This window comes from Eptesicus fuscus, chromosome 11, assembly GCF_027574615.1.
Source record: "Eptesicus fuscus isolate TK198812 chromosome 11, DD_ASM_mEF_20220401, whole genome shotgun sequence".
NCBI lineage: Eukaryota > Metazoa > Chordata > Mammalia > Chiroptera > Vespertilionidae > Eptesicus > Eptesicus fuscus.
The window spans coordinates 30,273,588-30,285,846 of NC_072483.1; the positions used below are offsets into that span (position 1 = coordinate 30,273,588).

A 12,259-nucleotide genomic window follows, 5' to 3' on the forward strand; every position below is an offset into this window, starting at 1 on the left:
TTTCATCTGATCAGAAAGAATACAGTTCCCACACAGACACTGGCCTTACAGAACAGTAGATGGTTCAATATATTTGAATAATTAAGCTTTCCAAAGAGAATCAAGACGTATTCCTATTGACGTGTAAAGTGCATATAAACTCAACCCATCTCTCTCTTCATTGTAGATATATGGGTTTTGGACTTGCCCAGACCCAAGGTCAGAATGCTGCTCTTCTGCCATGCTCTAGCTGTAGCAGTCATCCAGATCTTTATCTTCTCGGAAAACCGTGCCTTTGCCAAGAACATCAACTTCTATAACGTGAGGCCTCCTCTGGACCGTAAGTAGTGGTTACTATCGTAGGTCATGACTATGGGGCTAGAATGCCCATTTGAAGTTCCTGTTTCCACCTATAGTAACTTTGCCTTTTTGAGACCATTTGGTTTATACCTAGAATAAGACAGAAAGTCTTCACTACTTCTGACATCCTCTCCATTTCTTCAAAATGCTTTGGCTTCCTGCTGAAGTCTCAAAAGGGTTCTTGTTTAAGATAATCTCTTGAGCACTGTCCCTAAGAATGGCGTAGCAGAGCAAATTCAGTGTTCTTTGTTCCTCTCTTCACTGGAGGAGGATATTGGCTGTAGGAGGTTTCTGCATCAATGATATATTCTATCAGTGGCCATTAACTATTTGTTATTTAATCCTCACCTGAGGATATGTTTTTATTTTATTGATTTTTTTAGAGAGAGGAAGCGGGAGAGAGAGGGAAAGAAACATCAATGTGTGAGAGAAACAGCGATCAGTTGCCTCCCATACCTGCCCCAACTAGGTGATCAAACCCACAATCTTTTGTTATACTGGACAAGGATCCAACCAATTGAGCCACCTGGCCAGGGCTCAATGACCATTAACAATCTTGAAAACAGATTAGTATGTGTAAAATTTGGAGGAAATATACCTGGACTTTCATGAATATTATGCATAGTTAGGAAAGGCTATAAAACTCAGCTTTCCCACTAATAATTTAAAAATAAACAAATAGCATATCTTATCTATACAATGATTTATATTTTTATATACATGTATGTGTGTGCATATGTGCTTGTATATATATATGTCAGATCCCCTTCTTCCTCTCTCTTCAGACAAGTAAAACTTCTCTACTTCTCTGATATACTTTATTAGAGAGAGGTTGTTATTGATAAAATTGGTTGGCAGAAATGTGAATGCCTGTGGTTCCCACACCTGAAAGAGTATCAGAAACATGATAAATGCCTTTAAAACTACATATTCCTGGGTCCCTTCTCCAGAGATTCAATAGTCAGGAGGGTGGGATACAAATTATGTTTTCTTTTTCTTTTTCCCCTCCCTCTTCCTTTAACATAACTCCTAAAGGAAGCCTGTGTCATTATTGATTTCTACTTTGGACTTTGTTTATTATTTAGGACATTCATTCACCAGCATTAGTAGTAGTATTTTTTTTAGATTTTAAGAAAAATTTCTATTATAGTTGACATACAATATTATATTGGTTTCAGGTGTACAGCATAGTAGTTAGACATTTATATGACTTATGAAGTGATCCCCTGATACGTCTAGTACCCATCTGACACCATACATAGTTATTAGAATATTATTGACTATATTTCCTATGCTGTACTTTACATCCCTGTGCCTTTTTATAACTAGCAATTTATACTTCTTAACCTTTTCCCTTTTGTTACTGAAGTGTTTGTAATTTTAAAACTGTACTGCTTTAATAGGTGAAAATGAATTTCATTACTTCTTTTTTACCTATCTAATTCACTTTTATACATAGGCAAAACTGAAATGTATTTGTAATACTTAATTTCATGTCCTCTGAACTGTCACCTTTGGTATTTCACTCTTGTTTTATGCATCAATATTTATCCTCCCCTTGTATCTTCAATACCTGCTGCTTTCTAATTATCATCCCAACTGTGGTCTGGTTACTAGGATGGTTTGGGGTGAAAGTTTCACACAGGGCTTTATACACTGGATTATAGAAAAATGTCAAATTTATTTTACTTTTTATTTTGTGCCCATGAAAAATAATAAGATAAAACATAGGAAAAAAGCATAAAAACAAAAAAGAGAAATGAATATACTAGTTGTTCTCAAACCAGACTGCTAGCAGCTCCCAATAACCTGGCCTGAGCATAGGATCTGAGAATTACTATCATCCTTGTATTAAATGTTCCATTCCTAGTTGAGGTCTAATGCAATAATTGACATATGCAAATGAGATTGTTTGATTGCGGTTAAATGAAACTAAAACAGAAGCACATGTGGATGGAAACCAGCACGATTTGATGTGCTGGGGACTCCATTAGATATTTTTCTTGCCACCTCCTGTTCAATCTTCACTATACCTCTGCAAGTCATTGGACCCTCATTGTTACTATTATTATACATAGTATTATTTCTTTGAAGTTAAAAATTATACAACTAATTAGTGGGAAGGGAAGAGTTCAAGCTCAGGTTAATCTGACTCCAGTTCTTTTCAGAATGAAACCATATCAAAGTATTGGCTCCAATGCTGCCACCACCCTTACCCATCCTCTTGATCCCCATTATTCTCAAGTTAAAAATTATTATAGAACAAACCATGAATATTTCAAAGTGGCTTGTGGAATGATTTTTATTACTCTACAGTAGATAATTATAGATGAAATAGCTAAAGAAAAGGGAATAAAGAAATTGCCCCAGAGTCTGGCAGTTAAGTCTAGCTCCCTAGAAACAGAAATTCTAAGCATAATGGCATATAAATTTTGTCTGGTCTTATAAAAGTTGCTAATTTTGTGCCATATTTAATGTTAAAAATGTTTGTCTTTTCACTGTGCATTTTTCTTTAAAGCTACACCATTTCCAAACAGCTTCAAGTGTTTTACCTGTGAAAATGCAGGAGATAATTATAACTGCAATCGATGGGCAGAAGACAAATGGTGTCCACAAAGTAAGTGTGCTGAGTTTGGGAGACTCCTTCGGGATCACATCTCATTAGGTGTCTCTTGATAAGCCAACAGGTTGTTGTTCTATAGAAATTAGAGATTTCTCTTAAGAGACCATTGTGACATTAGACTACTTTGAGAACACTTGGAAACTGATGGTGTAGCCTCAATTTGTAGTTGTGTGTTACTTGAGAAAGGATTTCTTAAATAGTATTTACCCAGGAGAAAAAATAGAGTACAATGTTGACTAAGGCATTCTAAGAATTTCAGAAATGCTTGATGATATCTCCAGAGAAGTCATACTTACTGGCTAAAGCAAAGGAAAGGTTTTGTACTTTTGAGATACAGTGATGCTTGGGAAAGTCTTTCATTCATTTGGCAAACGTTTTATATTGTTAGTTTGTTTTGTTCACTGATATAGCCTTAGTTTAATCCAGTGCCTGGTCCATATTAGGCACTCAGTAAGTATTTGTTGACAGAATGAATGGATGCCTTTGATTAGACAGTCAGGGAGTCTTCTCTGAGGAGTGTACATTTGAAAGAAGACCTGAATGACCAAAACAAGCCAGCTACATGGACATCTGTGGGAATAGCATGGTAATACGAGGGAACAGCAAATGCAAAGGCTACAAGAGGCAAGATTTGGCCTCTTCTGTGAACAGGGAGAAGGCTGGCCAGTGAGGCTTAGTGGAAGAATGTTGAAAAGGTAAGGACTGGGACACACACAGGACCTCCTTTTTCTAAGAAAGAGTTTAGATTTTATTGTAAATATGATAGGAAGCTTGTAGAGGGGTTTTATACTAGGGAATATAAGATACTAGTTGTGTTCTAAAATATTGCTTTTTGTTGTGTGGAGAAAGGGTGGTTTGGGACAAGAGTAGAAGGGGACACCAAGTAGGGTCTTTCATTATCTTCAGGTGGAGAAGATGGTGACTTGGACCTTCAGGTAGAGGGGGCAAGAGGTTGAATGATTTAATATATACAAACATGGAGGTAAAGCAGACAGGATGTCTAATGGATGATTAGGAATTGGGAAACTACTTATAACTATAAGGAGATCAGACTGTTTATATTTTAGAAGTACCGTGTAGTTGTTTTTTGTTTGTTTGTTTGTTTTTTAATTTTGTAAATGTAAAAGGCGAAAGAAAACAAACAAACTCTTCCAGAATTAGAGATGACTAGTTTTGGTCTACTATTATCTTGAATCTTTTGGAAATTTCTGCATCACATTATATAGAGCAGTGAAAAAGAGTTACCTCTTCCAGATAAATAGTATACACTAAAGACCTTAACGCTGCTGGAGAATCTTAGGCCATAAATTAGAGCAAGTGATTATGACATATACTCGGGCAGTATTTTTCATTATTTCTTTTCAAGAATAATCAATAGCCAAAATATTTTTGTTGGGGTTCTTTTACATTTCTGTAGAGCAATCTACCTTAAATTGTGTGTGCTTATGAGTGCACGTGCACACGGGATATACACATTTGGGGACTTGTTTCCACTTTTTTTTTTTTTTTTTCAGAAATTCATCTCAATTATCACAGAGTGTGGGGATGCCCAGTGTCTCTCTCCACTACCTTATTTCCGAGGGTGGTGTTATTCTTTAACCTTTGCTTTAAAGCCTCCTGAAAACTGGGCGTTATGGGTTAGGAGTGTAAATTGGGGCATTCGTGTCCATCCTGTTGTGCCTTAACTCATTGGAAATGTTTTCTTTTTTCTTTTGAATTGTCCCAAAATAGTTCCTACTAGGTCTGTGCATAATGCTCCGATTTGTCACCATTTAATCAAATCCATTTTAATGGGATCATGCATGGGTACTTCTGGGTTTTATCTTCTGGAACATGAACAAAAGGGGGAAGCTGCTGCTTTCCACCACCAAGAAAACACCAGTGTTGGAATCGGGAAGACAGTTGGCTCTTCCACATCCACCCTGGGAACCTGAGGGTGACAGGGAATGACCCTGCATTCCAGCATGCATGCCAGTGCATTCTTGCCTGTACACCAGTCAAGCCGCAAGATACTAACCATCTGGAATTCTAAGTGAGGGTATAATTTCTTACTTTTCAGTTTGTCATTATTTAGGGAAATGATAGTCAACCATTTCTTGGGGCCAACAGGCCTGCAGCTATTGTTCTTTGTCATCTTAGGTTTCCTTTTCACCTTACAGCTTTATTTCTGTGGTCTGTTGGTGTTGTTAAGAGAGGTTTTCTGTGTAACAGGATATGACAAGAATGACATTTCTTATTTTATTTACCCTGGCTTTTATTCTGACTTTCTAGGGCTGCTTTAACATGTGTGACATTTCATATGAACACATGCAGCTACCAGTTTTCAATTCTTCTTTGTTAGAAGTGAAGTTGAAATGCCTTCCCAAAACATTTGGTGGTTCCCTTTCCTTCTGAAACCATAACTCAGCTACTCTTGCCAAGCATGTTACAGAACCATCTAGTTTAACATTAAGTATACCGAGAGGCAGAATAGTGTCTGGTTAAGAGCACAAACCTTGGAAAACTACCTAAGTTAGAATCCTACTTTCCACCACTTTCTACCTATGTGACTGTGGACAAGATACTGTGCTTCAGGTTTTTATTTTATTTTATTTGTAACATGAGGATATTAATATGACTTATCTTAAGACTTATTTTAAGAATTGAACAAGTGAATACATGTAAGAAGAGTATCTGGCTGGTGGTACCTGCTCAATATGTGTTCACTATTGTTGTTATTAATTAAATCTTACAACAACCCTGTCAAAATGCCAAGGCACTTATTATCATAATTTACTAAAAAGAAAATGAGCCTAAAGCAATTTATACATTCAATGCAATCATCAAAATCCCAATGGCGTTTTCACAGAAATAGAACAAAAAAAATATTTACATTTGTGTGGAACCACAAAAGACCCTGGATAGCAAAAGCAATTCTCAGAAAAAAGAACAAAGCCAGAAGTATCATACTCCCGGATTTCAAACTGTACTAGAAAGCTGTAGTAATTAAAACAGTATAGTACTGACAGAAAAACCGACATGCAGACCAATGAAACAGAATTAAGAGCCCAGAAATAAACCCATATAAATGTGGGCAAATAACTTATGACAAAAGAGACAAGGATATACAATAGAGAAAGGAAAGTCTCTTCAATAAGTGGTATTGGAAAAACTAGATAGTCGTATGCAAAAGAATGAAACTTACACCATACACAAAAATTAACTCAAAATGGATTAAAAGCTTGAATGCAAGACATGAAGCAATAAAATACAAAGAAGAAAAACTACGTTTCTGGACATTGGTCTTATGGGTGTGTTTGCATATTTTACTCCAAAAGCAAGGAAAACAAAAGCAAAAATAAACCAATGGGACTACATCAACTTAAAAAGTTTCTGCACAACAAAGGAAACCATCAGCAAAACAAAAAGGCAGCAAACCAAATTGAAGAAGATATTTGCAAATGATACTTCCTATAAGGGGATAATATGCAAAATATATAAAGAATTCATACATTTCAACAACAAGAACAACAAAAATCCAATTAAAACATTGGCAGAGGACCCGAATAGACACTTTTCCCAAGAAGACATGTAAATGGCCAACAGATATCTGAAAAGATGCTCAACTTCACTAGCTATAATGTAAATGTAAATCAAAATCACATTGAGATACCACCTCACTCCTGTTAGAATGATTATTATCAATAATGTAAGAAATAATATGTATTTAAAAAGCTGTGGAAAAAAAGGAACCCTCATTCATTGTAAACAGGTACAGCCATGATGGAAAACAGTATGGAGGTTCTTCAAAAAATTAAGACTAGAGCTACCATATGATCCAGCAATTCCTCTTCTGGGTATTTATATGAAGAATATGAAAACATTAATTTGTAAAGATATATGCAACTCAATGTTCATTACAGCATTATTTACAATAGCTGAGCTGGGGAAGCAACCTAAGTGTCCACTGACAGACGAGTGGTTAAAGAAAAGTGGTGCATATATGCAATGGAAAACTACTCAGCCTAAAAAAGATAGAAATATTGAAATACTGCCAATATTTCTTGAAGGTATTGTGCTAAGTGAAATAAATTAGAAGGAAAAGAACAAAAACCACACGATTTTATTCATATATGGAATATAAAACCAAAAAGGAACAAACGTAGTAACAAAACAAAGATGAAGTCATGGATACAACAGATGGGTTGTTACTAGAGGGGAGGTGGGAGGGCAAATTGGATAAAGGGGCTCAAATATATGCTAATGGAAGGAAATTAGACTTTTCGTGGTGAGCACACTGTATAGTATACAGATATCAAATGATAATATTGTACACCTGAAATTTACATAATGTTAATAAGCATTGTTACCTCAATAATTTTTTTTAAATAATAGTAAACATTAAGAAAAAAAAGAAAATTACCTCAAAGGTGCTAACATGGCTTGCTTGCTTATGACAAAGGCAATTTCATAAGTCCAGTATTCTCAACTTTAGTCAAGTATTTTTTCCCCTTTCTATGACATTGCTGTTGTAGTCCTTCTCTATAAACGAAACAGCATTTTACTGGCCTGAGGTAACTATAGAAGAGTTACAGAACTAAAGTGGAATGTTCTGGGATAGTGAGTGAAATCACTCTCTTTAAAGAACCCTAAGTAATAAGATGTGAGTGATTAAAGCTATAAGGATGGGTCCATGTAGAAATGGGTTAGCTATGAAGTGGGGGAAGGGGACAGATAAAGTAACAGTTGATTAAAGAAGAGGAGAAAATAGAAATACTTTGAGTAAGGAAGGTGGTCTTGATTGTACTTTGAAGCACCTGCTTTTCATTCCACGTGGCCTATTAATGTATCTAATGTTGAATAACGCAACCAGAGTATTCTGATCTATTGCATTTTAAATTCACATTTTTCACTTTATTTTAGGCATAGAACATGTGCTTCAGAGAGAGAGAGATGAGGCAAAGACAGATACTGACACTTTCATATAAAATGGGCAAACCTATGGTTTTGATGAAAAGCTTGTCCAGTTTTTTCTCAGTTTTAGCTGGCACCAAAGGATAGGTGCACATTTTATATTCATTTTAAAAATGCACGAGTGCTTCAAAAATGAATGTCTTTATATATATATATATATATATATATATATTTATATATATAATTTCAGAGAAGAAGGAAGAGCTGAAAGAGAGATAGAAATATCAATGATGAGAGAACCATTGATTGCCTGCCTCCTGTACCCCCCGCACTGGGGATTGAGCCCACAACCCAGGCATGTGCCATGGTGGGAAATCAAATTGTGACCTCCTAGTTCATAGACTGACACTCAACCACTGAGCCACGCTGTCTGGGCCAAAAGTGAATGCCTTTTAAAAAACACCACCTAGAAACCCTAGAGATCTCTGCCATTGTATTTCTTGCCTAGAAACCTGAGGATCATCCTGAATTTTAGTCATTTCTGAAGTGATAGTTGAGTGTCTTTTGCAGTGTGAAAAATGAAGTCGTCTTTTCTTTTCCTCCTACCTAGACACACAGTACTGTTTGACAGTTCATCACTTTACCAGTCATGGAAGAAGCACATCCATCACCAAAAAGTGTGCCTCCAGAAGTGAATGTCATTCAGTTGGCTGCCACCACAGCCGAGATTCTGAACATACAGTAAGGAGTGTGTGTGTGTGTGTGTGTGTGTGTGTGTGTGTGAGTGAAGTTACTGCCCTAAGGTGTCTTGCTAGTGATGGTTAGTTATATGTCATGGAGAGGCAGGAAGGATAAGTAATATGTTGAACATGTTTATACAGTGATGCAATGGAGACCTAAGAGAAGTTGAAGATTTTCTGTTCTTCAACAAAAAATAATGTTACTAAAAGCGAATGATAGTTCCTAGACTCCAGGGCTAGACCCTAGACCTTGGACTTTGGGTGAATTGTCTGAAGTTGTGTCTGGAAGCCCAAGAATAAGCTATCCATGAGAGAAAGACAAGTGCTACAGAGCTCAGCTCACCTATTTTGTTTATGGCCAGAAATCACCAAGAAGACTGGACAGGGCAGCTGGAAGGTGGAAAGAGGGAAATGGTGGTATCTTCTCACCCACTAGCTCTGCTTTGATGAGGAAGCAAGAGTCTGAAAGATTAACCTCAGTTTAATATGATGAAGTATGGATACATTTTAGATCAATAGAGCTCTCTCATTTTCTCATCCTAATATTCTAAATGACCATTTTACTCTTTTATATATCTGGAACCCTAAAATACTTGAAAAAAAATTACTTGAGAGTATGTTAATTTCATGAAGTTTTAGAACTTGACTTAGCCGGTATATACAGAAAAGGGTCTGGCACTAGTGGCTTGTAGCTCTGGCCGCATGGAGAGTCTCCTGGGGAGCTTGGATAAGCCGTGTTGGTGGTGGGAGGGGGCATCCCAGGCCAACTGAGACAGAACCTCCAGGAGGGGTCCTGGGCATCAGGATGTTTTTTGTTTTAAGTTCCCCAAGAAGATTCTGATGTGCAGCCCATGTTAGAAAGCACTGATAAAGAGACTTGAGAGTCACTGTCTTTATCTTCCCTAGCCATCCTGGACGCCTCTGTGAATGGCGAGGATTATAAGGTTGAGGCATTTACCAGGTATTAAGGCAGGTGATGGCTCCCCCTGAAAACACCTTGTGCTATCAGGGAGCAAGCATTTTTCATCGCTCAGCAGCCATAATTAGCAAGTCATTGCTGTTGTAATGATAGTAATCAGGTGTTCCATAGACAATAGAGGGGCATTATTATCCCCTAACAAGGAGAACTGAGAAAGAAAATCAATGGGCAATCCAAGATGTTTCTAGCTTTCATTTTTGTCTCAGTGTTTTCCCTTACAAGCCTTCAGAAGATTTGTTGACTCAATCAAACAGTCTTATTCAGTTGCCCTTCCTCTTCTTTCCCCTGCTTATGCTTGGGCTGGTGTAGATAAAACACGGTTAAAAAGAAAAGATTCTCCAGATGTCCCTTACTTTCAGGTCAGTGGAAGGAAGGCTACCCAAGGGCCTGGGCAGCTGATAGACTGGTTAACCAACTCTAATTCTGTCTGTCCTCAGCTAGAGATCCAGAGCTTTTGTTTTGTTTTGTTGTTTGTTTGTTTCACCCTTCCCTCTTCTTCCTGTTATTCATTCTCTCATTTCCCTCTCCTCTTCCTTTTGTAACAGGAGTGTAGGTCGTGCTGTGAAGGAATGATCTGCAATGTGGAATTACCCACCAACCACACTAACGCTGTCTTCGCTGTAATGCACGCTCAGAGAACGTCTGGGAGCAGTGCCCACACGCTCTGCCTGCCAGCGCTTGCCTGGGTTTTCATGCTTCCATTGATATGATGCCGCCATTCCTAGGAGAGGCAGAGCCCAGCCCTCTGAAGCACAAACTAAAAACTGTGTAAACAGTGAACTTTTGAGTGAAGGCCAGTCTTGCGATTGGTGAAGAGCATGCATTGGACTCGAAAGCAGAAGACAGTTGTTTGCTTCGTTAAAACGCTCTTGCATGAGGCCGTGGGATTCGGGAAGGGAATTTGGTGCAGACTGAGGGCATTATCTGGCATCCAGACTTCCTGGTCGAAGAGGCTGCGTTTTGTCACTTTTGCAGGAAGGATCCTGCCAGCACCCACAACGGACAGGCTGTAGTGGCCTATATTGTCCCCACCCGGCCAGGCCTTTGGGTGAAAGGACTCCTTGACCTCATTGACCCTTTCAGAAGCTGCTGGGTCAGATCTTCTCTTTCTGTGATCAGCTCTGAGTGTCTCTAGGAAGTCTAACCCTTCTCCCCTATGAAAAAGCAATGTCTGCTAATTGTGTGTGTGTGTGGAGGAGAATAAAGCTTTTAAATTATACAGAGTAAAATGCATGCTTGGGTGTTGCCTGACTGACATGAAGATCTCAGATGAAACACATTTACCAGTCTCATAAAGGAGGTCACTGAAGTTATGCTTTACATACACCCTGGGGGATATTTTCTGGCTTAAACTATAAAACTTCATGCCAAAGACTTAGTATTTTCTTTTTGGGGAAGTACACTTGGTAGGATGCTAAATGCAAAGTCTGTGAATTTAGAAGGTCAGGAAACCTCCCTGATGAATGAGGATGATACCTTATCACACGATGAACCCTCAGGAGTAGCAAATTAAAGTCAGAGAACCTAGCAAGACGGTCCCCCTTCCCCGCACAGTCAGCTTCTCTCTGGCAGGGCCACCAAGAAAACCTTTCTAAAAACATCCTAAAACATTGTGTCCCCGTATCTCCTTCTCTTTCCCGTTTTGAACAGTCTCAGAATTTCAAATAAGCACCTTGTTTTTATTCCTAGAATCCTGATTTCCTGCCTTTACAAGTTGGGATGATCTTTAAACACTCTGACCTTGTATGCATAGTGATGAGTTAATGGAGTCTTTGTGTTTTATTGAACATCCACCATCAGGACACCCAGTGCTCCATAGTACCCATTAATGATACTATCCTTGCCACACGCACTCACCTATGATGGGGGTTGGTAAATTATGGCCCATGGGCCAAATACGCCTCACCATTCTTAGTCTGCTAGACTGCTGTAACAAATATAGTTTTGATTAAATGGCTGAAACAAAAACATTTAATTCTCACAGTTCTGGGTGCTGGGAAGTCCAAGGTCAAGATGCCAGCAGATTGTGTCTGGTGAGGGCCCTCATCAGGTTTGCAGAACACCATCTATTTGTATGATCTCAGGGCAGAAAGCAGGGAGAGAGCTCCATTCCCTGCATTCCCTTATGAGGGCACTAATCCCACTCATGAGGGCTCTACATTCATGACCTAATGATTTCTCAAAGGTCCCACATCCAAATACCATCACGTTAGGAATTAGGCTTCAACATATGAATTGGGGTGGAGGATACAAACTTTCACTCCATATCAACTGCCTATTTTTGTGAATAAAGTTGTATTGGAACACAGCCATGTCTTTTCATTTACATAGTGTCTAGGGCTGCTCTCGTGCTACAACAGGAAGAATGAGTAGATTGATGCAGCAGAGTGTGTATGGCCTGCTAAGTCTAAAAGATGTACTGCCTTGTCCTTTACAGGAAAAGTGCCGACCTCTAACCTGTGGAATGGTAGAACTGCATTGGGAGAAAGCTGCTTGCTTTGCAGGGCCTGTGGTGCGCATGGTGGTTACTCAGCCTGGGAAGGGCTTGCCAGATCACTTCCCTTATTTTCTTTGTCTTCTGCATCAGTGCATTTTCCTTCTCTGTTTTGTTTGTCCCACTCATTTGATTCAGTCTCTTAATAGTTACACGCTGATGTCAGGGGCTGGGCCGTGTGCTTGTTTCTT

At 38.5% G+C, this 12,259-nt stretch overlaps 1 protein-coding gene across 6 annotated transcripts in view; it reads left to right on the forward strand.

The window, feature by feature from the left end:
• The window catches only part of EPC2 (enhancer of polycomb homolog 2), a 526,369-nt gene extending 515,576 nt beyond the window's left edge, over positions 1–10,793 (forward strand). For all 6 annotated transcript variants that reach the window (XM_054722910.1, XM_054722915.1, XM_054722911.1 and 3 more), the window contains 4 exons: positions 167–319; positions 2,858–2,956; positions 8,466–8,596; positions 10,120–10,793. In XM_054722910.1, coding sequence (XP_054578885.1) covers positions 167–319; positions 2,858–2,956; positions 8,466–8,596; positions 10,120–10,284 — 548 coding nt within the window. In that variant the 3' untranslated portion in view covers positions 10,285–10,793. The remainder of the gene's footprint in view (positions 1–166; positions 320–2,857; positions 2,957–8,465; positions 8,597–10,119) is intronic.
• Positions 10,794–12,259: the final 1,466 nt, after the last annotated feature.